General features: G+C 42.9%; 2 protein-coding genes across 6 annotated transcripts in view; one reads left to right on the top strand and one right to left on the bottom strand.

Moving 5' to 3' along the window:
• Positions 1–10,228, bottom strand: part of EFCAB2 (EF-hand calcium binding domain 2) — a 161,531-nt gene extending 151,303 nt beyond the window's left edge. For 3 of the 5 annotated variants that reach the window (XM_032136988.2, XM_032136982.2, XM_032136985.2), the window contains exon 1: positions 9,510–9,645. In XM_032136988.2, the coding sequence (XP_031992879.1) occupies positions 9,510–9,534 (25 nt within the window). In that variant the 5' untranslated portion in view covers positions 9,535–9,645. Of the gene's footprint in view, positions 1–9,509; positions 9,646–10,146 lie in introns of those variants that run through there. The other 2 variants (XM_032136987.2, XM_032136986.2) reach the window with 2 other exon arrangements.
• Positions 9,301–10,476, top strand: LOC131381790 (uncharacterized). The gene is given in 2 exon segments (XM_058430514.1): positions 9,301–9,823; positions 9,825–10,476. Coding segments are annotated over 2 exon segments (546 nt in total). The 5' UTR covers positions 9,301–9,415; the 3' UTR covers positions 9,963–10,476.
• Positions 10,477–26,281: the final 15,805 nt, after the last annotated feature.

The raw sequence follows: 26,281 nt of genomic DNA, 5'->3' as shown, positions 1-26,281 counted from the left end.
AAATTAGGCCAGGCACAGTGGCTCAAGCCTGTAATCCTAGCACTTTGGGAGGCCGAGGCAGGCAGATCATTTGAGGTCAGGAGTTTGAAACCAGCCTGGCCAACATGGTGAAACCCTGTCTCTACTAAAAATACAAAAAAATGAGTCCAGCATGGTGGCACGCACCTGTAATTTCAGCTACTTGGGAGGCTGAGACATAAGAATCACTTGAACCCAGGAGGCAGAGGTTGCAGTGAGCCAAGATCACGCCATTGTATTCCAACCTGGGCGACAAGAGCAAGACTACGTCTCAAAAAAATAAAAATAAAAAAAAATAAGCTTCAGTTATCTCCTTCGGAAAGCCAACTTGTATTCAACATTCAGCAAATACTGAGCTATATGCCATGCTCTGGGTATATATGCATGAGCATGACCCCTATCCTTTCGGAAGTTAAGAGTCTAGAAGGAGAAGCAGACAACAAACAACACATCTACAGGTAATTACAAAATATAGTATGAAAGAGGAAAAAAAACAAATAGCTATGAGAGGGAATAAAACGGGGCTATAATTTAAAGAGGGTGTGTGTGAATCAGGTGACTCCCCCCAGGCACCCAATCATCATACATGTGCAACTATCACAGCATTTATCACATTATTGTATCACTATCTCCTTAGCTGCCTATCTTCCTCATTAGATGGAAATTCTTTGAACCAAAGGTCAGATAAATTAACACTAACAAGCAAAATCTTCAAAAGAAAAAAAAAGGCAATGTCCAAATTCTAGCCCATGTTTTTAAACTCCTAATTTTACTAGTGCATTTAAAAAAATAAAATTATGGGCCAGATGTGGTGGCTCAAGCCTGTAATCCCAGCACTTTGGGAGGCCAAGGTGGGAGGATTGCCTGAGGCCAGGAGTTTGAGACCAGCCTGGGCAACAAAGCAAGATCTTATCTCTACCAAAAATAAAAATGTTAGCTGGGCACAGTGGCATGCCCCTGTAGTCCCAGCTACTTGGGAGGCCAAAGTGGGACGATCACTTGAGCCCAGAAAGTAGAGGCTACAGTGAGCTGTGATCGAGACACTGCACCCTAGCCAGGGTGACAGAGTGAGACCTCGTCTCTTATTGTTTTTTTTTTTTTGAGACGGAGTTTCGCTCTTGTTGCCCAGCCTGGAGTGCAATGGCGCTCTCGGCTCATCACAACCTCTGCCTCCCAGGTTCAAGTGATTCTCCCACCTCAGCCTCCCGAGTAGCTGGGATAACAGGCATGTGCCACCATGCCCAGCTAATTTTGTATTTTTAATAGAGACGGGGTTTTCCCATGTTGGTCAGGCTGGTCTTGAATTCCCAACCTCAGGCGATCTGCCTGCCTCGGCCTCCCAAAGTGCTGAGATTACAGGTGTGAGCCACTGCGCCCGGCCTAGATCTCATCTCTTAAAAAATAAAAATAAAAACTAAAATTACTTTTTTACAGTCTTAATATCTATAAAATCCATACTAGAGGTTTACAAAGTATTGTCAAGTACAGGATCTGGTAAACACACTTTCACAAGTGGGTACGAATAATTTTTAATTAGCATATTTAAGTGGGTTTTTAAAGTTTTATAGAACTGACATTAAAATGAGATTTTAAAAATAAGTGCCCCTAAAAGTCTAATCACCCTGCTATCATCATCTCCTGAGCTCCTCCACGTGTCCTTACCCATTTACACATATAATTTTTATATATTTGGCTGCAACCCAACAAGTGGACATACAACAATTTATTTTGTATGCCCCATTAGTTGGACATGCAAATTTTATCTATATTTTCAAATTTATAGATAACTTTACATTGATCATTTTTGTGCTTATAGCATTTTTTATTCTTTTCAGAATATATTTCTAAGGATAAATAACCATAAGTATATTAAAGTTTAAAGCATGTGGACATCGCTTTTTATTATTTTTTTTTATTTTTTTGGTTTTAAGGAATGGAGAGTTTAATAGGCAAGAAGGGGCAAGAAGGAAGGGAGAAGCTTCCCTGTACAGAGACAGAGGGAGGGGGGGCTCCAAAGCTGAGAGGGAACCCCTGACTTATTATTATTTATTTTATTTTTAGCAAAGACGAGGCCTCACTATGTTGCCCAGGCTGGTCTCAAACTCCTGGTCTCACGCAATTCTCCTACCTCAGCCTCCCAAAGTGCTGAGTTTACAGATGTGAGCCACCTTGCCTAGCCATCATCATTTATTCTTTAATACAGATTTCCAAATTGCCTTTGAAAAACAATGTACCTTTTTTTTTCATTCTGAATGTACTCGACATTTTCTATTTATTAAAATGTGGTAAAATATACATAATGTAAAACTTACTGTATTAAGCACTTTTAACCGTATAGTTCAATAGTGTTATGTACATTCACACTGCTGTGCAACCAATCTCCAGAACTTTTTTCATCTTGCAAAACTGGAACTCTATACTCCTTAAACAACTTCCCATTTTCCCCTCCCCACAGCCCCTGGCAACCAGCCATCTACTTTCTGTCTCCATGAGTTTGACTTCTCTAGGTACCTCATGTAAGTGGAATCATAGAGTATTTGTCTTTTTGACTGGCTTATTTCACTTAGCATGATGTCTTTCAGGTTCATTCAAGTGGTAGCATGTGTCAGAATTTCCTCCCTTTGAACGCTGAATAGTATTTCATCGCATGTATATACCACATTTCGTTTGTTCATTCATCCACTGATGGACACTTGGGTTGCTTCGACCTTTTACCTACTGTGAATAATGTTGCTATGAACATGGTTGTGCAAATATCTCTTCAAGACCTTGCTTTCAATTATTTTGGATATATACCCATAAGTGGAATTGCTGGGTCAAATGGTAATTCGACTTTTAACTTTTTGAGGAACTGCCATACCACTTTCCATAGTAGCTGCACCATTTCTCATTGCCACCAACAGTCCATGAGGGTTCCAATTTCTCCACATCCTCACCAATACTTATTATTTGTAGGACTTTTGGTGATAATAGCCTTCCTAACAGGCATGAGGTGGTATCTCATTGTCCATTTGATCTTTAAAATTATGACTATTCTTGAGACATTTCTGTAAATTTTATATATCAGAGCAAAAACAAATTTCAGTCCAGTTTTTCTTCAAATTTTTTTTTATTCTGAATAACAGGAAACAAATTAGGCTTCAAAAAGCTAGTTTTCTTCTTTGGTTAGTCTTAACTGGATATTTATATTGGTCTAAAACAGGAAGAAAACTTATTAAATTACCCCAGAAATAAGCAGGAATGCATTATGTATGATCCCAATTGGTAAGACTTAAAAGTTTTCTTAACTCTTATGTTTTATTTGTTTGATTGTTTTGAGACGGAGTCTTGCTCTGTTGCCCGGGCTGGAGTGCAATGGTGTGATCTAGGCTCACTGCAACCTCCACCTCCCAGGTTCAAGCAATTCTCCTGCCTCAGCCTCCAGAGTAGCTGGGATAACAGGCACCCACCACCACATCCAAATAATTTTTGTATTTTTAGTAGAGACACGGTTTCACCAAGTTAGTCAGGCTGGTCTGGAACTCCTGACCTCAGGTGATCTGCCCACCTCAGCCTCCCAAAGTGCTGGAATTACAAGCAGGAGCCACCACGCCTGGCCAACTCTTATGTTTTATGTTAAGCAGATACTAATACTTACTAATTCACTAGATATGTACCAAACTCTTTCCTTCCCATTTATTCAGCATTCCTTTATTATATTATTTATTTATTTATTTATTTGAGACAGAGTCTCACCCTGTCACTCAGGCTGGAGTGCAGTAGTGCGATCTCAGCTCACTGCAACCTCCACCTCCTGGGTTCAAGCGATTCTCCTGCCTCAGCCTCCTGAGTAGCTGGGATTACAGGCATGCACCACCACACTCGGCTAATTTTTTGTATTTTTAGTAAAGACAGGGTTTCACCATGTTGGCCAGGCTGGTTTTGAACTCCTGACCTCAAGTGATCCACCTGCCTTGGCCTCCAAAAGTGCTAGGATTATAGGTGTGAGCCGGCCTCAGCATTCCTTTGATGCCAAGCACTGTGGTAGGTGCTGGGGATGTAAAAATGAATAAGAAAACATTGTCCCTATTACAACATTATGAAATATTGGGGGTATAATTATCCCCATTTTGCATCTGAAGAACTTGAAGCTACTTATGTTTAGCATCTCGGCTAAGATCAGATAATTAGAGCTTGGGGAAGAGATGGAATTCAGATTCAAGTCTTACTTCAAAGCTCAACCTTTGTACTGTCCCACAGACTACACTCTATACTATCAACAGTTACTATGAGGCCAGGCACAGTGGCTTATGCCTGTAATCCCAGCACTTTGGGAGGCCAAGGCAGGCAGATCACTTGAGCTCAAGAGTTCGAGCCGGGCGCAGTGGCTCACGCCTGTAATCCCAGCACTTTGGGAGGTCGAGGTGGGCGGATCACAAGGTCAGGAGATCGAGACCATCCTGGCTGACAAGGTGAAACCCCGTCTCTACTAAAAATACAAAAACTTAGCCGGGCATGGTGGCAGGCACCTGTAGTTCCAGCTACTCGGGAGGCTGAGGCAAGAGAATGGCGAGAACCCAGGAGGCGGAGCTTGCAGTGAGCCGAGATCACACCACTGCAGTCTAGCCTGGGCGACAGAGCGAGATTCTGTCTCAAAAAAAAAAAAAGAGTTCGAGACCAGCCTAGCCAACACGGCGAAACTCTGTCTCTACAAATTAAAAAAATTAGTCGGGCATGGTGGCTTGTGCCTGTAGTCCCAGCTACTTGGGAGGCTGAGGTGGGGGGGATCACTTGAACCCAGGAGGTTGAGGCTGTAGTGAGCCGTGATGGCGCCACCACCTTCCAGCTTAGGCAACAGAGGTTGCACCACTACATTCCAGCCTGGGCAACAGAGCAAGACCCTGTCTCAAAATAAAAGAAGAAAAAAAAAGTCATTATTTAAGGGAACCCTTTTTATAAAGTAATAGGCACCTGTAATTTCTGTTTTTTACTTTATATTTCCAAATGTTGGGTTTTTAAAAGAGTGGCACAATGAAGGAAATCAAAAACAAAACAACAAACCTTGTAAAACCTCTTCCATTTAGGAGTTGATAATTGAAGTAGAGGCACTTTATCAAGCAATGTTATCAAAGCATGCAAAGTAACAAAGAATATTTTAATACAAACAAAAATAGTAAATCCTAGAGTGAGCTACAGGGCCTGCCACCTCCCCGGTAATTTTTTGTTTTTTAGTAGAGAGGGGGTTTCATGTTTACAGGATGGTCTCGATCTCCTGACCTAGTGCTGGGATTACAGGCGTGAGCCACGGCGCCCGGCCTAGAGTGAGCTTTTAATATCTGCAGCTTACTAAAAAGTTCTTACTTTCCAAAGCTCACTGGCTGCCAAAAGTTAGAATGTCATACCTAAGCAGTTTGTTTCCTAGACGTGAGTCTAATTACAAACACAAGATCCTTCCAGTCCTATATAAAATTCTCTCAGAGACAGAAACAAGAAGATTTAAGGAGCCAAAGAATCAACAATTGCATTGACTCTCCATTTAAACAGACAAAACAAAACAGAAGGAAAAGAAAGAACAAAACAAAAAATGTTCTGGCTGAGGAAACTTTGGAAAAATAATAAAACTTCAAAAATATTTTTTCTTATCCCATTTCAAACATTCTTCTTTCAGTTAAAAAAGTGGTTTTAAGAATAATTTGGTTCTAAAGTTTAAACTTTTAGCTAATATAATTCTGTATAATTTTTAATCTATGAAAAAATAAATTATACTGTATGAAAGCAAAAAATGCTACAAATAAGTATAAAAATTTCAATGTACATAATCTTAGAGAAAAGTTTTTTGAGCACAATAGCCCCTTCTAATTTAGGTAATTTTTCTTATCAATATTCTCAATACTTCCATCAAAGTTAATCTCTAAATGTTGAAGACGAGTGGATAGGATAGGTACCCTGAAACTTATTCCCCTTTATAACTTTTAGAAATCTCAATATTAAAGATGAACTATTTAAAACATATGTGTATTCTACAATGAGGTTTTTTGTAGTTGTTTTTTAAAGACATGCTTGTGAATACCATGGCATTGTGAAATAAAAGGTTTTGTTGAGCCAGATGGAATAGAAGAATGTATCTTACTGGTAAAGCAGAGGGAAAAAGAGACCCAAAACAAGTTTTGTGTACTTTTAGGTATAGAATAAGTTTGGGGAAAATAGCTAGGAATGCTTTGGTTAAAACATAAGCTGTCTTTGATTAATTCAAATGTTCTGAATTCAACAAATATTTACTGATTGCCTACCATGTTCCAAGCACTCCGCACAACACTCTGTATTAACAGATCAGAAATAGTCCCAGATCTTTTGGAACTTACAGGGTAACGAACACATCCTTCAAAATTATCCTTTCTTTTGTGTGATTCCATGGTCATCAAATGACTTCTGAAATACACACTAACCGAAGCTTAGTACTACATTGCCAAAATCAGCCTACAAGTCAATGTATATACCCCTATTTAAATTAATAAATCATTCAGGTTTGCACATCAGTCTTTTATGAGTTTAGTTGAGTGAATCCTCAGAAGTTAACCAATTCTGATTAATTGGTTAGATGTAATTTCTGAAAATTCAAAATACAGTAGCCGACAATCAAATATAGTAATGGACTATTTCCATAAAAAGATCTTATCACCAAAGTGAGTCTCTACTTAGTTTATTCTCTGACAAAATGCCTTTATTTCATAATACCCTTCAAACTGCAATTAGTTAATCCATAAAACTGTTAACAATAAATGAGATACAGCACATGAGTGCTTCTCGAACTTTATTTTGTTTTTTGTTTTTTGTTTTTTGTTTTTTTTTGAGACGGAGTCTTACTCTGTCGCCAGGCTAGAGTACAGTGGCGCAAACTTGGCTCACTGCAGCCTCCGGCTCGCCGGTTCAAGGGATTCTCCTGTCTCAGCCTCCTGAGTAGCTGGGACTACAGGGCGTGCCACCACGCCCGGCTAATTTTTGTATTTTTAGTAGAGACGGGGTTCACCATGTTGGCCAGGATGGTCTCGATCTCTTGACCTCGTGATCCGCCCGCATGGGCCTCCCAAAGTGCTGGGATTGCAGGTGTGAGCCACCGCGTCCGACCTTCTCGAACTTTAATGTACATACAAATCACCTACAAACATGTTAAAATGAAGACTGATTCACTAGGTTGGAGGCAGCCAGTGATGTCCAGGCTGCTGTCCACGGACTACAAGGAAACACACCTAGCACAGTGGTTGGCACCAAGACTACTCAGCCCAGTTAACTATTCCCTCCCATTTGTATATACCTCTTTTTTTTTCTTTTTTTTTTTTTTGAGACAGAGTCTCGCTCTGTCGCCCAGGCTGGAGTGCAGTGGCGCGATCTCGGCTCATTGCAAGCTCTGCCTCCCGGGTTCACGCCATTCTCCTGCCTCAGCCTCCGAGTAGCTGGGACTACAGGCGCCCGCCACCACGCCCGGCTAATTTTTTGTATTTTTAGTAGAGACGGGGTTTCACCGTGGTCTCGATCTCCTGACCTCGTGATCCGCCCGCCTCGGCCTCCCAAAGTGCTGGGATTACAAGCGTGAGCCACCGCGCCCGGCCCTCCCATTTGTATATATCTCATCTCCCTTACTGATCTCACCTTCCTTGGAAGCAAAGACAATATCCTTTTCATCTTTGTATCTTTCAAAGTTCTAAGTAGAATGCCTTATCTACATAATGGCATTGAATATATGTATTCTGAATGAATGGCATCCAACTTTTAACAGTCATTACTTCTATGAGTTATCGACAGAATTGTTTCTCTGAATTTATTTTAAATAGAAAAATATTGTTCAAAAGCTGAAAAATCAGGAAAGCTCTCAATTTTTAAAAAACGATAAATACTGTATTTGTACCATACTCCAGTGCGTTTTTTCTCATGCTGACCTAACCAAGTCTTTTTTAAGAAAATAAATATCCGTAATTACCTTGCTAGTTTATCTCCTAATGGTTTTGTTGGGTTTTTTGTTTGTTGTTTTGGTAAATAAAGAACAAAAATAAGCCATCCATTTTTCTGGGAAAGTTTTAAAATTACCCTTTTCTTTGTATATAAGGGCATCTTCGTAAAGGTAATACCTACAAAATAATCCTGGCTTCTCAGATTAATATTATATAAAAATCACAGTATCCTTGTTATCAATAGGTAGACCATTGGCACATTTTCATGTGTTTCTTCGCCGATTTTCTGTGATCACCGGAACAACTATCTCAGGATTCGTTTCCTCCCTTGTAAATATTAGATGTTAACCTGACCACACTTGGTTCTATGCCGAGAAAAATGCTTTGAGAGGGTGTTTTGAGCACTCCAGAAGGAAAACAAAGGAGGAATATTATTTTCACTTCCTACTTGGTTACCTTTACTGTTTCATGGCTTTTTGGATATTTTTGGGTGACTTTTCCAACTACCAAACACAATTATTTTTTAGTACCTAAGGGCATGGTAATCAAGGATCGGGTTTTAATCATACCATGAACTGAAAACAACATGAACGGTCTTGCAAATTAACGTAATCACTTTTTGGCGTCTCCGCACAGGCAACAAACACATGGATGCCTCTGAGCTGGCGACCTTAAGCCTCGAAGCGCAGTCCCGCCTCTGCAAGCAGCCACCGCGCGGGGCCGGGTGGTCCCCTGGGAGAGGCCCGGCCGGCGCACAGCGGTTCCAAGGTCTCTGCCAGGTTTTGGTTTTTCGTCGTTATTAAAATTGCTGTTTGGGCGTGTGTCTTTTTTTTTTTTTTTTTAAGACAAGACACTAGGCCAGTTGCGCGGCGCTAGCCGGCCGCGGGGCAGGCATTTCGGACGACCGGAAAGCACAGAGGCAGCGACTGTGACCTCCAGACCGTCCTCCTGCGTCCTCATTAAGGAGGCAAAATGGTGGCCGCGAACGCCATCAGGCTGCGCCAGGGCGGGGTTTCGGCGCAAACAGAGGATCCCGTCAGATTCTGGCGGCCAGAACTCCTCACCCAGGCCACCCCCCGGGGCCCACAGCCTGGACAGCTACGGGCGTGGCGCCTGAGGCACCGAGACCCCCGGCGAGGGCGTGGAAGCGGCGGCGGCTTCCCCGCGACCGTGAACAACGACGCCATTATCAGCACCCCCTGCCGGCGCCTCCGGCGCAGCCAACGCAGGAGCCAAGGCCCGGCCTCCGAGGGAGGGAGAAGGAGGACGCGGCGGGAGGAGGGGAAGAAGGGGAAGAGGGCCGGAGGAGAAAGAAGAAGGCGGGAGGAGGGGAGAGAGGCGGGAGGAGGGGAGAGAGGCGGGGCGGGGCGGAGCGGCGGGCCGGGCGGGCTGCGGGGACGGGGGCAGGGCGACTGCTGCTGCCGGGTGGTCCCCTCCTCAGGCCGCCCTTTCCCTGCGGGTGGGAACTCCAGATGGACGAGGGCCCACCCCACCCGGCGCTTCCCTGTGCAGCCCGGGGTCGGGGCGGGCGGCGAGGGCAGCGGCTCCCCGGCGCCCCTGCCTTACCTTCCCTGTCTTTCTCGTCCGCCATCTTGCTGCGGAGCCGGTCGCCTGGGAGATGCCTAACGATAACCTCGGCCGCGGAGTCCCGGCCTGCTCAGCGCCCCGGGCGAGCCTGGCCTGGAGGAGGGGCCGCTCCGAATCCCGGGGGAGGAAGACCCTTGGGCGGGGCGGGGAGGAGGCTCCGAGCGCGCGCCCTGTCCCCGCTTCCCGCCACGACCCTCGCGCTGGGGGAAGACCAGAGACGCCGTCTGCCACCCGGCCCCCAGCCTTGTCCCTCCAGACCCGAGGCCGGAGCCGGACTTGTCCCGGGCCTAGCAGTGTTGCTTTTTCACACGGTCCCCAACCCCTCCTTTCCCTTATTTCTCATCCATTTGGGGACAGCACGCGCGCGCACACACCCCTCACCCCCTCCTGTCCTGTTTGTGCGACGTGGCGTTGCCCGATTTTTGTTGTTAGCTGCAGATTTGGAAAAGCGCCGAAGAGCTAGGTGAAGAGCTGGGCTCCCAAGGGGGTGATAGAATCAGCCCGCGGCCCAGCCTCCTCCGGCTTCCCATTCACAGCCCGTCTCCCGCCGGGAAGCGGCCTGGCTGCTGCACAACGGCCGCGCCTGCCTTCCCGGTTTCTCCCGTCCAGTCCTCACCGTTCTTTCCCAGAGAAAGCGACAGCACAGCCTATGACAACTGAGGCTAAAACGGAAAAACTGTGCCGGGCGCAAAAGGAAACCAGAGCCATTCGACTATTACTAGAGAGGAATAGCTGTAGAAAAACATGCGCAAAATAGACACAAACATTGCGTCGTCAAGGCTGCAATGTCTAATACAAAATAGAAGGTTCTCATAGCAACAAAAACGTGCCCATGTTGTGCTCAGTATTACATGCGTTGAAATGTTCTTAGTTGTGAAATTTGACATGACCGCTGGTTAAAGTTACAATGGAAGTTTTAAATCCTGCTTTCCGGAAACTTTGCAGCTATAGCATGAAGTTAAATTTTTGTCTTATTTTCTGGATAAGTTTACTATACTGGAATATAGTAAAGCTCTTTTTATAAAGAGCTTTGAATAAAATACCTAATGATGTGGTTCAAACGAACACCTATTTTCAAAACTAATCTTAAATGGTACTTCAGTGTCTGTGTTATGTAAAAGCAATTTATAAACTAAATTTTAAGAGCCTTCAAAATACAAGGTACTCGTATTTAATGACAACAGTTTTAATGCTTTTATTGTTTCTGTAATCTCTCAGGAAATCCTAAAACTGACTATATTTTTGTTTATTAAAATAACTTTTTCTGTAGAAGATACCCATTTGGTGCTGTGATCAAATGGGTATCTTCTACAGAAAAAGTTATTTTAATAAAATATAGTCAGTTTTTGGATTGAAATTGAATATAAACAACTGAATCACTACAAAATGGCTCATGTTAGAAGATACTTAAATACAATCTTGTACAGTAAATTTTTTTTTTTTTTTTTTTTGAGACAGAGTCTCGCTGTCGCCCAGGCTGGAGTGCAATGGCGCGATCTCGGCTCACTGCAGGCTCCGCTCCCTGGGGTTCACGCCATTCTCCTGCCTCAGCCTCCGAGTAGCTGGGCGTCCGCCACCTCGCCCGGCTAATTTTTTGTATTTTTAGTAGAAACGGGGTTTCACTGTGTTAGCCAGGATGGTCTTGATCTCCTGACCTCGTGATCCGCCCGCCTCGGCCTCCCAAAGTGCTGGGATTACAGGCGTGAGCCACCACACCCGGCCTTACAGTAAATTTTTAACACCGCAAAATAACGAAAAGTAATTATTAGTATTCATTTATATCTAAATCTCAGTCAATATGATCTAAATATTTGTGAAGACTCCACCTCTCCATATAGATAATGAAAGGCTTTGAAATAAGTGTAGGAAACCCTAAGTTTGGTCTCAGGCTTCCTATTCATTCACTGCGTTTTCGTGTGTTGTTTACAGTTTCCTTTTTCTGGAATGCCTTTTTCTGCTCTTTCCTCCGCCAACATTTCAGCTTCCCACAGACACACGTTTGTCCCCTCCTGGTTGTCCTGCAGGATGACCTTTGTTTTTCGAGACAGTCTCACTCTGTCGTCCAGGATGGAGTGCAGTGGTGCGATCTCTGCTCACTGCAACTTCCGCCTCCCGGTCTCAAGTGACCCTCCCACCTCAACCTCCCAAGTAGCTGGGAGGAGAGGCGCGCGCCACCATGTCTGGCTAGTTTTTGTATTTTTTGTAGAGACGGGGATTCCCCCTCTTGCCCAGGCTGCTCTCAAACTCCTGAGCTCAAGCGATCTGCCGCCTGCCTGGGCCTCCCAAAGTTCTGGGATTACAGGTGTGAGCCACGGTGTCTGGCCAGGATGACCTTGAAGTCACCTACTCATTGAAGCTTTCCCTCTCAGCGTTTTCCTGCGTGGCCCCATACTCATAGAGCCTCCCACATTGATTTGCAGTGCCTTCGTTCCTTCACTTGCTTCCACCTACCAAACAGTAAGGTCTTGAAGACAGAAACGGCATTATTCATTCATATATCCCCAGTGTCTAGTACAGTTTTTCTGTTTGCAATAACATATGTCTTAAAAATTAAGAAAGGAGTAAGTCTTCTCAGTGACTTTTTTTAAAAAAAGACCCGGATTCAGCACTTATTGTATGTAAGACAGACCTTCCTTTTACATTACATTTTTCATCAGTAAAAGTACTGGGCCAGGTGCGGTGGCTCACGCGTAATCTCAGCACTTTGGGAGGCCAAAGCGGGTGGATCACTTCAGGTCATGAGTTCAAGACCAGCCTGGCCAACATGGTAAAACCCCATCTCCACTAAAAATAGAAAAATTAGCCGGGTGTGGTGGCTCATGCCTGTAATCCCAGCTACTCGGGAGGCTGAGGCAGAAGAATCGCTTGAACCCGGGAGGCAGAGGTTGCAGTGAGCCGAGATCCACCACTGCACTCCAGCCCAGATGACAGAGCAAGAATCCATCCCCCCAAAAAAGTACTAGTATTTCATGTTAATAAAATGGAATTCTTATATAAACATATATAAATTAAAAATTATTATTTTAAGAGTTGAACAGATTTCTCTGCAAACCCCCCTATACTTTTATATTTTTAAAACTAACTGTATTCAGCAAAGCTTTTTATTATTTAATTTATTCCAAACCACATTAATCATTATTTCTCTGAACTCCTACAGCACATTTAAAACAGTACTGTTTCTCTAGGTGTGGGTGAGTAAAAAAATATTTAATGTATGTTAATTAACTTCCCCATCTCCTGACCCCACTAAGGTTTGAATAGGAGCCTACCCCTTTATAAACCCTTTTTATATACCCACACTACCTAGCCTAATTGGGGCACATATTAGGTGCTTCATACATACTTTTCAACTGCCTAATTTGCTGATTAGACATAAAAGTATATAATTCTGGAAAAGTCTCCACAAGGTGAAAATGATTATCCAAGTAATAAAGGCCCACAATGACAGTGAGTACGTTATCTGCATTATGCTGATATTTGACTCCTTTCAACTCTCTTTGGTTGTAGAAACATGACCGATGATTATATTACACTTTTAACTCTTTAAATATTATTAGCTTGCTTTGGACTGTGGGAAACTACAATCATTTTTATTCCTTAGAATATATTTTGCGGCCAGGCACGGTGTCTCATGCCTGTATACCCAGCACTTTGGGAGGCCGAGGTGGGCGGATCACGAGGCCAGGAGTTCGAGACCAACCTGGCCAATATGGTGTAATTCTACTCTACTAAAAGTACAAAAATTAGGTGGGCATAGTGGCGCATGCCTGTAGTCCCAGCTACTCGGGAGGCTGAGGCAGAAGAATCACTTGAACCCAGGAGGCAGAGGTTGCAGTGAGCCAAGATCATGGCATTGCACTCCAGCCTGGGTGACAGAGCAAGACTCCATCTTAAAAAAAAAAAAAAATATATATATATATATATAGCTTCTGAGCTATAGCTTGAGTAACTTGTAATATTGTATGCTGCCAAAGCATTTTTTCACTTAAACATCTCATAGTGATTTTCAGAAATTTAGAATCGGAAAATCATTTTTGATCCCACTCATGGATATATAAACTTAGGGCTAAATCAGAAAAGCAAGCACATAGTTTTAGACAATTACACTTATTTGATTAATTACTCTATGGAGCCAGATGGATATGTACAGGTTATGTCCTTTTGCATGCTTGAATTTATAGTGAGTTAAATCTGTTCAGACAGCCATCAGTGATGTGCCCATGAGGAACACAGAAAATGTTTCTTTTTTTTTTAAAGGAATTTATTTATTTATTTATTTTTACTTTTTTTTTTTTTTATCATACTTTAAGTTCTAGTGCACAACCTGCAGGTTTGTTACATATGTATACATGCGCCATGTTGGTGTGTTGCACCCATTAACTCCTCATTTACATTACGTATATCTCCTAATGCTATCCCTCCCCACCGCCCCCCAAAATGTTTCTTTTGAATGCAGTTGGCTCAGTTACCTAAGATGTGAGTGAAGTGGAAAGGGTAAGTGGTGTGAATAATGCAAAATGATAGTTTAAAAATCCTTCACACCCTGTTTACTTTCCTAATATGGAGATAATTGAAATCTGGACTGGAAATAATTTTTTTTTTTAAAAACTGGATTTTCCTTGGGCATTGCCATTTACTAATCTCATGATCCTGGGCAAGTCATGTCATCTCTTTAAAACTTAGTTAACTCATAAAAATAGAAGTAACAATGTCCAAACTTCCTATTTTAGAGTTTTCACGAGGCACAATAGATGTAACTGAAAGCTTGGAAAAGTTTAAGGACTTGCAAGGAAATCTACTGAAATAAGCCCCCGTTCCACCTGGGAAGAAGCACTCAGACGCCAAACCCCGCCTTCTGTCCTGAAATTCACCTTCCACTAGGAGAGTTTGCTTTTCTAATGCTTCAAATGCACAACGGGAGATGTTCTGACTTCAGGGTTTCTACCCTTCACTGTGTAATCTGCTGCCTGTATGACATGCGATCTGGTTTACACCATACGGCTTAATACAGCTTATCTTCAGCTTGTGGTCCCTTCCTTGTTTCCACCTTGCTATTCAGGAGGGCCCGTAAGTGTATTTAGATTCCTTGAGGTGTAGATGCAGGACAATGAGAGGGAGGGAGGTAGTTCTCTGGTCTAATTTCAGTTTCCTAACTGAGGATACATGCCTTCCCTGAATGATCAACATCAAAAATATCCAGCCCTTCATAGAAGACACCACCCCTCCTCATAGATGAGTCCCTGAGTTGATGATCTCAAAAGGAAATCCCTATCAGAATACAACAGAATAAGGACATAGTTTCATTACAGAGTTATAGTAATAAAAGTAGTTCTTCTTTATTAAGCTGCATGAGGTACTTTGTATTGTATTAGTATTCCCGTTTCACAGATAAAAATACTACATCTTCACATAAATGGCTTGGTTAAAGCTCACAGCCAGTAAATAAGAGAGCTGGTTAGGAATCTAGTTCTGATTTCAGAGTCACTGTTTTGTCTGTCTGTTTGTTTAAGACAAAGTCTCGCTCTGTTGCCCAAGCTGGAGTGCAGTGGTGGGCTCACTGCAGCCTCGACCTCCCAGACTCAAGTCATCCTCCCACTTCAGCCTCCCAAGTAGCTGGGACTACAGGTATGCTAACCAGGATTAACCATGCCCGGCTAATTTTTTGTTTTTTGTAAAGATGGAGTCTCCCTATGTTGTCCTGACTGGTCTTGAACTCCTGACCTCAAGCAATCCTACCTCAGCCTCCCAAAGTGCTGAGATTACAGGCATGAGCCACTGGGCCCAGCCATCACTGTTTTTCTGCTTCTTTATAAAATAAGATATTGTTAGATCCTTTTAATAACCCAAATATTTAGAGAAGAATGTTAAGAGCAAACATTCTCCACAGAATTAGTCATCTCTCTCTCAGCTTTTCTTTCTTTCTTTTTTACTGCTTCAAAATATCAACCCAAGCATCTGGCAGAGACTCTTAGAGACTTTAAAGAAACCAGATAATGGCATGCACTTTGTCCTCGTCTGGAAAGACAAAGAGTGAAACTAAACGTCTGGCCAGATGCTGGCTCTTGGAAGGCAGGAGTGGAGGCGAAATTTACTTCTCTACCATAAGCTAGTAGTGGGCTCTCGCCTTCATGCTTCTCTTTCCTTCCCGCCTTCATGCTTCTCTTTCCTTCCCGCCTTGCTTCTCTTTCCTTCCCGCCTTCATGCTTCTCTTTCCTTCCCGCCTTTCTGCAGCTTTAGGTTTCAGGCCTCTCAGTCAAGAGGGAGAAATTTAATTGTGTTAAATTCTTGGCCCTGGTCAAGATCATTTTCAGTGCCAAAGCTCGTTCAGGCTTTCCAGGGAGACCCGGCGCAGGAAGCCTGGGCGGCAGCATTGTGGGCAACTTGCAAGTAACACTTACATGAAACCACAGCTCTTAAAGCATTTGGAAAAATCACACCCTGGCCCTGTTTCTCTCAAAAGCACATGTTCCTTTCTGTTTCTCTTTAATACAGACCTTGACACAGCAAGTCACGATTTAATTCATTGCTTAAACACTTCCTGGCCCAAGCAGCATTTTTCAGGCACACTTATTGTCAGGCTAAGTCTCTGTTCTTTATTTATTGAAAATAAAACCTCAAAGGGGAAGGATGGTAGCTGATCCAAAGATTCAATACGTGTTTTGATTGCTCACACAACCTCTTCCTCCTCAATGTAAAAATAGAGGAAAAGTGTAAAAATATGCTGCTAATTGATTTTGGAATGTTTTGTTAGTTCCAGCTCCAAAAATAAATCTTTGAAATTAGGTTTCATTTATGTTAACATTTACAACAGGAGATAATGCTGTATAGAAGAACAAGGAAATGGTCTTAGGAGGTAAAGGGGTCTAGGATTGAATCTCAGTCCACTACTCATTAGCTGGAAGACTTTGGACGTGTTACTTCCTCTCTGTAACCTCAGTTTCCCCATCTGTAAAATGGAGATAAGATGATTCACCGTTTTTGTTTTTGTTTTTTTGAGACAGTCTCACTCTGTCACTCAGAGTGTAGTGGTGCAATCTTGGCTCACTGAAACCTCTGCCTCCTGGGTTCAAGCAATTCTCGTGCCTCTGCCTCCCGAGTAGCAGAAATTACAAGCGTGTGCCACCATGCCCTGGCTGGTCTCAAATTCCTGACCTCAAGTGATCCATCCAACTCAGCCTCCCACAGTGCTGGGATTACAGGTGTAAGCCACTGTGCCCGGCCTTGATTCACCATTTTGGACATGGAGGCAATCTATAGTTCTTTCTTAACTTGTGGCTTGATTTGATTTTAATTTAAATTTATTTATTAATTTTGTGAGACACAGTCTCACTCTGTCACCCAGGCTGGAGTGCACTGGCACCGTCTCGGCTCACTGCAAACTCTGCCTCCCGGGTTCAAGCAATTCTCATACCTCAGCCTCCCAAGTAGCTGGGATTACACGCATGCAGCCACCATGCCCAGATAATATTTTTATTTTCAGTAGAGACGGAGGTTTCACCACGTTGGCCAGGCTGGTCTTGAACTCCTGGCCTCAAATGATCCACCCACCTTGGCCTCCCAAAGTGCTGGGATTACAGGTGTGAGCCACCGCACCAGGCCTTGATTTACTTTCTCTGAACTATGTCCGTGTCACCCTCCAGTGACTCGAGGGCCAGTAATGGTAATGTTTGGAGCATTTACTGTGTTCTAGGAAGTATGTCAAGCATTTTACATGGACTGTCTTATGTAATCATCACAATAGCCCTGTAAGAAATATACTAATATTTCCATATGAAAGATGAGGAAACCAAGAGTTAAGATCCCCAAAATTGCTTCTCTGAAAGGCGAAGCCTCTCTGCTGCTCAGCCAGAATCTTACTCTGGATTTTTTCTTTTCCTCTGTGTATCAAGCCCCAGGGGCTTAGCCTGCTTTTCTCCCCCGGAGGGAGGCATACACCGTCCAGTGGGGGGACAGTCCAGGGGCACTGTGAAGGGGGCTAGAGTCTCCCAATCTTTCTAGCTTCCACCCTCCTTGTTACCCTTGAATGTAATCATGTACTTTTTTTTTTTTTAATTTAAAGAGTTTTACTGCTGAGCTATGGTGAAAGAGATAGGATAATAAAATCAGCAAGCAGAAATTTTTAAAGGTTCTGGAATGTTAGAAAATTTTTACAAACATGGCTCCTGATTCAGAAAGTTCGTTGAGTCCCTCTGAGATGGTAAGAGGATCTGCCTGACACACGGCACACATGGCTCCTCTGTCACCCGACCATTCCAATGCTGCTAGCACTATAGTTAATTTTCCTTCCCAGAGTTTCCCCAGATGAATGGTAGTCCATGAGGCTCTGATAGGACAAAGGAAAAATATCCTGGGTCTGAGTAAACAGTTATATGTATACAGTATGTGGATTTTTTTTTTATTATTATACTTTAGGTTTTAGGGTACATGTGCACAATGTGCAGGTTTGTTACATATGTATCCATGTGCCTTGGTGTTTTGCTGCACCCATTAACTCGTCATTTAGCATTAGGTATATCTCCTAATGCTGTCCCTCCCCCTCCCCCCACCCCACAACAGTCCCTGGAGTGTGATGTTCCCCTTCCTGTGTCCATGAGTTCTCATTGTTCAATTCCCACCTATGAGTGAGAACATGTGGTGTTTGGTTTTTTGTCCTTGCGATAGTTTACTGAGAATGATGGTTTCCAGTTTCATCCATGTCCCTACAAAGGACATGAGCTCATCCTTTTTATGGCTGCATAGTATTCCATGGTGTATATGTGCCACATTTTCTTAATCCAGTCTATCGTTGTTGGACATTTGGGTTGGTTCCAACTCTTTGCTATTGTGAATAGTGCCGCAATAAACATACGTGTGCATGTGTCTTTATAGCAGCATGATTTATAGTCCTTTGGGTATATACCCAGTAATGGGACTTAAATGTTAGACCTAAAACCATTAAAATCCTACAAGAAAGCCTAGGCAATACCATTCAGGACATAGGCGTGGGCAAGGACTTCATGTCTAAAACACCAAAAGCAATGGCAACAAAAGCCAAAATTGACAAATGGGATCTAATTAAACTAAAGAGCTTCTGCACAGCAAAAGAAACTACCATCAGAGTGAACAGGCAACCTACAGAATGGGAGAAAATTTTTGCAACCTACTCATCTGACAAAGGGCTAATATCCAGAATCTACAATGAACTCAAACAAATATACAAGAAAAAAACAAACAACCCCATCAAAAAGTGGGCGAAGGACATGAACAGACACTGCTCAAAAGAAGACATTTATGCAGCCAAAAAACACATGAAAAAATGTTCATCATCACTGGCCATCAGAGAAATGTAAATCAAAACCACAGTGAGATACCATCTCACACCAGTTAGAATGGCCATCATTAAAAAGTCAGGAAACAACAGGTGCTGGAGAGGATGTGGAGAAATAGGAACACTTTTACACTGTTGGTTCGACTGTAAACTAGTTCAAGCATTGTGGAAGTCAGTGTGGCGATTCCTCAGGGATCTAGAACTAGAAATACCATTTGACCCAGCCATCCCATTACTGGGTATATACCCAGTATGTGGATTTTTATTTTATTATTGTTATTATTATTATTATGAGACAGAGTCTCTCTCTTTTACCCAGGCTGGAGTGCAGTAGCACGATCTCGGCTCACTGCAACATCTGCCTCCTGGGTTCAAGTGATTCTCCTGCCTCAGCCTCCCAAGTAGCTAGGATTACAGGTGTCTGCCACCATGTCTGGCTAATTTTTGTATTTTTAGTGGAGATGGGGTTTTGCCATGTTGGCCAGGCTGGTCTCAAACTCCTGACCTCAAGTGATCCACCCTCTTCAGCCTCCCAAAGTGTTAGGATTACAGACATGAGCCACTATGCCCGGCAGTATGTGGATTTTTAAATTGCAATATGCAATCAACAAGCAGATGAGTAGTAAAAAGTGAATTTGTACTATGTTTTATATTATGAGCAATTACAGTACTATTTTGAGCTTTAAAATTGAGCAGAAAATTGAACCAGACACGGTGGCTCATGCCTCCTTTGGGAGGCTGAGAGGCAGGAGGATTGCTTGAGGCCAGGAGTTCGAGGTTAATGATCTTGCCACTATACTGTGTACCTGCGTGACATAATGAAACCTTGTATCTTATTTTTTTAAAAGGTTACAGTATAGGTGGGGCCAGGAAAAAAATTGAGCAGAAAATGACTCAATGCAGTACCTGACCTTGACTGTGTAGGCCTGGGTTATGGACACTTACACTTAATAAGATGCTTAAGAGTAAAAATCAGTTGAGACTAAACATTCTTGTGCGCTGGAAGCTAACTCCTTACTGAAGTCCCACATTACCTAGTAACTACCCGAGAACAAGCATCTGCAGCCCCATTTTCAACAGAGAACGTCACTACGCAACGCAATGCAAACATATAATGGTAAAACATCGTCACGGTTTGGCTGGGTTTTTCTCTATACTCTTCCCCCACCCTTACCCCCCGCCTTTTTTTTTTTCAGGTCAGCTATATTTTCAAGGAGGTAAGGGAAGGTGTGAGATTTGGAAATGAATAGTGGTGACAGGAGAGAGAGGTTAGAAAAGGAAGTTATTTTTAGGAAGGCTTGGATGGAAGGGAAAAGTGAGTTGCATTTGGGGCATGGAGCTAGGGGAAGTCAGGCCAAGGGACAGCTGGGTAACTGTTGAAGGGTTTACCTCATTCTCTAGTCCCTCTCATTTCTTACATATTCGTAATCCTTCCTCACCAAGTGGTAAAAGGAAGGCAGGCACAAACTCCTGGGGGGCTTTTGTTCATTTAGCTTCCCTCTCCATTCTTGGAGGGGGACGATTCACTCGGCATTCAGAAAATGCTTCTGGAGCACCTACTAGCTGCAGGACTGTCTTCTAGGTCCAGCAGGGAGTACACGAACATGATAGCTGCTCTGCAGTTGCTGAGGTCCTTTCACAGCTGGTAACAATGACCCACAAACTTGAAATACTCACCCACCAAAACTACATTCTCCTTCAAATAGTATACAGCATGTATACTATGCCCTCACATGGCCACAGCATACCCAGCAATTGTTTGTATCTACCTTTTTTAAAAATTATCAACTGGCAATCCAAAATGCCATAGAAGTGTCATCAGAATAGACTAAGTATCTTTCCCAGGAGACAAGTGGTGAGTTATTCCTATTTGTAAAAACCAAGAGATTATGGATTTAAGTAATTTGGCTAAGTTTATTCACTAAGTTATTTTATTTCGGTGCCTTACGTGGGTTTCAAGGCCTTTGAATTCGTAGACCTTTAGGTAGAATATTAAGTAGAAATTTCACACTAGTTGTGGCTTATTTGAAACCAAATAACTAAACCTAGCACTTTATTTTTTTGCCTTGATCGCACAACGTTTTTCATGTTATTATACGATTAGGGCAAATACAATTTTTTTAAAAAAGGGGATATAACCAAGAATTTAATACTTTTAAAACTAATGGCAACAAACACAAAACCTTCCCTAAATGATCTTAAAAAACCACACCTATGCAGAATTGAGGCTCATGTATAGCTTCTTTTTAACGCCTTTCTCTTCAAAATATGAGTGCTCACGAGACTGTGACCCTGTCTTTCTTTGTATTATAATTTTTTAATGATCACTTTAACAATGAACAGGATGATGGGAAAGCCAGGGCTCTAGACGCCTGAATTTTATTTCTATTTTTGCTCCAGTGTCATTTAGGAATGTTAGACCTTAGGCTGGGCGAGGTGGCTCACGCCTGTAATCCCAGCACTTTGGGAGGCCGAGGCAGGCGGATCATGAGGTCAGGAGATCCTGGCTACCAAGGTGAAACCCCGTCTCTACTAAAAATACAAAAAATTAGCCGGGCGTGGTGGCGGGCGCCTGTAGTCCCAGCTACTTGGAGAGGCTGAGGCAGGAGAATGGCGTGAACCCAGGAGGCGGAGCTTGCAGTGAGCCGAGAGCGCGCCACTGCACTCCAGCCTGGGCGACAAAGCGAGACTCCGTCTCAAAAAAAAAAAAAAAAAAAGAATTTGGGGATCAAAAATGTGAAATAGGATCACCGTCTTGATGACATTAAGGGCAAATTTCACTTCCAATCCAGGGCCTAGACACCTACATGACCTCCATATCTGTGCTAAACCATAAATGGGCCAAACTGTCCAACCTTCACCGCTCCTGGCCCTTAATGCTTCATCATAGTCCGTAGCAAAACACTATTGCTAAAATAAAGTAGAAGAGAGTGATCTCAGCTAGATACAAGCCTATCTTTTTTTTTTTTTTTTTGAGAAGGAGTCTCGCTCTTTCACCCAGGCTGGAGTGCAGTGGCGCGATCTCGGCTCACTGCAGGCTCCGCCTCCCGGGTTCACGCCATTCTCCTGCCTCAGCCTCCCGCGTAGCTGGGACTACAGGCGCCCGCCACCACGCCCGGCTAATTTTTTGTATTTTTAGCGGAGACGGGGTTTCACCGTGTTAGCCAGGATGGTCTCGATCTCCTGACCTCGTGATCCGCCCGCCTCGGCCTCCCAAAGTGCTGGGATTACAGGCGTGAGCCACCGCGCCCAGCCGACACAAGCCTATTTTTAAAGAGGACTATGCATCAATATCATTCTATCTTTGCTTTTATTATTAGACTTTATTTTTAGAGTAGATTTAGGTTTACAAAATAATTAAGCAAAATGTGGAGCTCCCGTATACCTGCTTTCTGCCAGCCTCCCCACCAGTCTCCCCTATTAGTAACATTTTAAATTAGTGTAGGCTGTGCACGGTGGCTCACGCCTGTAATCTCAACACTTTGGGAGGCCGAGGTGGGCCGATCACGAGGTCAGGAGTTTGAGATCAGCTAGGCCAACATGGCAAAACCCTGTCTCTACTAAAAATACAAAAAATTAGCTAGGCGTGATGGCGTGCACTTGTAATCCCAGCTACTCCAGAGGCTGAGGCAAGAGAATCACTTGAACCTGGGAGACGGAGGTTGCAGTGAGCTGAGATCACACCATTGCACTCCAGCCTGAGTGACAGAGCAAGAAACTCCTCTCAAAAAAAAAAAAAAAAAAAAGAATTAGTGTAATCCCATTCTTTTTATTCTGTAACACGCACCCGTGCGCACACGTATGTGTGGGTGTGGTCTTGAACTTCAGGCCTCAGGCAATCCTCCCACTTCAGCCTCCTGAGTAGGTGGGACTACAGGCACACACCACTGAATCCAGTTTATTTGATAATTTTTAAATAATTAGAGACAGCTATTGCTTCGGCAAATAAGAAAGTAAGTATTTTAGTGAGCTTAAGCAGTCAGACCTATTAGCTACCAACAGAAGAATTACTTTGGCACCATTTATACCCAAACTAAAATTATTGTATTTGATAGGAATGCTTATATTGAAGTAGCTGTTCAGCTAGTTGGGGGCATAATTTGCAACAAACATGGTAAAGAAAGCCCTAAACTTGTAACACTAAACCGTAGACTGAGGTTCTACTCCTAACTCTTCCCTCAGTTGGTAACTTCGGCTGAATCTCTGTGGAACTCTGAGTTGGATTAGAAAATCTGAAAGAGACCTTTCCAGTTCAAAATTTTATTAATTGTTTAATACTTTGTTTTCCAAAGTGAGTCGAAGGCTATTTTATGTGGCTCACAATTTTAATTTATTTGTATAGTTTTTATTTTAAGGTATATTTAAAAATCTGCCTCAAACTCAGATTTCACAAATATCATTGCTTAAGATGAGACTAGATTTTAAAAATTGGTCAATTTATGTCAAATTAAAGAAAATGTTGGTATCTAATAGTACAAGTAACATGGACCTGACAAAAATCAGAAGTAAAGGGTGGCTAGGTGCGGTGGCTTACACATGTAATCTCAGCGCTTTGGGAGGCCAAAGGCAGTAGGGTGGCTTGAGTCCAGGAGTTTGAGGCTGCAGTAAGCTATGATCATGCCACCGCACACCAGCCTGGGAGGAGACAGAAAGAGAAAAAAGAAGTAAAGTGTATTAGTTCGTTCTCGAATTTCTGTAAAGAACTACCCAAGACTGGATAATGTATAAAGAAAAGAGGTTTAACTGACTCACAGTCCCACAGGCTGTACAGGAAGCATGGCTGGGGAGGCCTCAAGAAATTTACAATCACGGCAGAGGGTGAAGGGGAAGCAGCACCTGTTATGAGGCTGGAGAAAGGGGAAGAGGGAGCAGGGGGAGGGACTACACACCTTTCAACAACCAGATCTCGAGAGAACTCACTCACTATCACGAGAACAGCAAGGGGGAAATCCGCCCCCGTGACTCCATCACCTCCCACCAGGACCCTCCTCCAACATGGGGGATTACAGTTCGACATGAGATTTGGGCGGGGACACAAATCCAAACCATATCATAATAACTGAAAAACATTCAGGAAATACTGGTTTCATTAATATATTAATCCATCCAAGACATCCATTTCCATGTCGAAGAGAGCTGTGTCCCAGAACTCTTTTTTTAAACCTAAATAATTTGGCTCAATTAATGAACAAGTACCTTGGAATCTACAGGTGAAAGAAAGCACAATAAGAAAAATATTCGGTTGGTGCAAAAGTAATTGCTGTTTTGCCGTTAAAAGTAATGGCAAAAACCGCAATTAATTTTGCACCAACCTAATACTATATCAGAGAAATGCTTGCAAGTTAAGTAGCACAGACCAAGAGCGATTAAATCTGATTCCAAAATCCCTCCAACATTTCCTGAAACTGGACAAAGTCTACAGGGCCAATTTGCAAATAAAGAGAAGGGCTGAATTAACTGGTCTTAACGTTTTTCAGGGTATAACAATTTCCTTATATTATGTGGCATATGTAATCTGACATATTAACCATGAACTTATCCAAGTGTTCAAGTTCATCCATAGCTCTTTCCTAAGTAAAATGCTGTCATGATTCTATCTTTAGGCAACCTTATTCCCTGCAGCACCAACTGGCCTTCCGTCTGGGAGGACAGCAGAAATTTATTTTTACATTTTTTTCATTATTTATTTATTTATTTATTTTATCGAGACAGGAGTTTCACTATGTCACTCTGGCTGGTCTCGAACTCCCGGGCTCAAGCGATCCTCCTGTCTTAGCCTCCCAAAGTGCTGGGATTACAGGTGTGCTCCACCATGCCCAGCTTAGAAATTTGACTCTTACTTTCATTTGAGATTTCTTTCCCTTACCTCAAGTATCTAAAGCATCTTTTGTTTGTTTGTTTGTTTGTTTGTTTTTGTTTTTTGTTTTTTTTTTCAGAGACAGAGTTTCGCTCCAGTTGCCCAGGCTGGAGTGTAATGGCACGATCTTGACTCACTGCAACCTCCGCCTCCCAGATTCAAGCGATTCTCCTGCCTCAGCCTCCTGAGTAGCTGGGATTACAGGCATGCACCACCACACCCGGCTAATTTTTGTATTATTAGTAGAGATGGGGTTTCTCCATGTTGTTCAGGCTGGTCTCAAACTCCCAACCTCAGGTGATCTGCCCATCTCGGCCTCTCCAAGTGCTGAGATTACAGGTGTGAGCCACCGCACCTGACCAGCATGTGGTCTTTCTTTAATCCGCATGTGGACCATATAAGAGCAAAAAGAATAGGCCAGGCGCAGTGGCTCACGCCTGTAATCCCAGCACTTTGGGAGGCTGAGATGGGCGGATCACGAGGTCAGGAGATTGAGACCATCCTGGCTAACATGGTGAAACCCTGTCTCTACTAAAAATACAAAAAATTAGCCGGGCGTGGTGGCGGGCGCCTGTAGTCCCAGCTACTCGGGAGGCTGAGGCAGGAGAATGGCGTGAACCCGGGAGGCGGAGCTTGCAGTGAGCCGAGATTGCGCCACTGCACTCCAGCCTGGGCGACAGAGCGAGACTCCGTCTCAAAAAAAAAAAAAAAAAAGAGCAAAAAGAATAATGCATCTTATTCATCCTTATAAGCCATATACCTTTGTTCAATGTCTGAAACAAATACTTGTTGAGCCAAAAATTTAGGTAACTTAACTATGAATAAAGCATGATCCGCTTCTGCCAAACATACACTTAAGATTTATCAGCCATTTGCAAGTTTCGTATGTTCAGTTTTCTGGATTTTTCCGTGTCCTAACCACAAGAAGTCAGAAGGCAAAGAATGTGGAGCATATGTCTCAGTTCTGCTACGTGAGTTACAATGTAGTGCTCTACCCCTCAGCTCTATTACAGAGTGGACAGAAGGCGTCACACGTAAACAATTATTTCTGTGGTGTGCAAAGCTGTCATTGCAATACCTGCTATTTGATGCAATGTCCTGTATTCAAAGATTCCTTTACTAATCTCCTATTTAAGTTTGGGCAGTCTTCACTGATGTATGCTGATTATTTCTTTGTCAGAAAGTAAAACCTTTTTTTTTTCCTTAGCTTCTAGGAAAATCAGTCCTCAATTACAGTAATCCACTTAAGTATTTAGTAATCTGTTGCCTCTGTTACTTTTAGAAAATGGTGATAGCTAATGTTTAGAATCCTATGTGCTAGGATCAGAGCTAGCATACAGGACTTTAACAGTCACAATGACGCTATGAAGTGTATACTACGACATTTTAGGACACCATGACCTAGAGAAGTGAGACTTCTTGTCCAAAGACTCACAGTTAGTATTGACCAAACACAAGTAGCCTGACTCCAAAACCTGCACTGCTAACCACTCTCCTACGTTTTTATCCTCAATTGTTCTATTTCCCATGGTGTTTTACAAATAAATATATTTCAAGCTTTTTTTTTAAAAAAAGGAGAAAGTTATT

The sequence above is a fragment of the Hylobates moloch genome, unplaced genomic scaffold (genome assembly GCF_009828535.3).
Source record: "Hylobates moloch isolate HMO894 unplaced genomic scaffold, HMol_V3 SCAFFOLD_18, whole genome shotgun sequence".
Taxonomy (NCBI): Eukaryota; Metazoa; Chordata; class Mammalia; order Primates; family Hylobatidae; genus Hylobates; species Hylobates moloch.
This window is presented reverse-complemented; position numbering and strand designations above follow the sequence as displayed.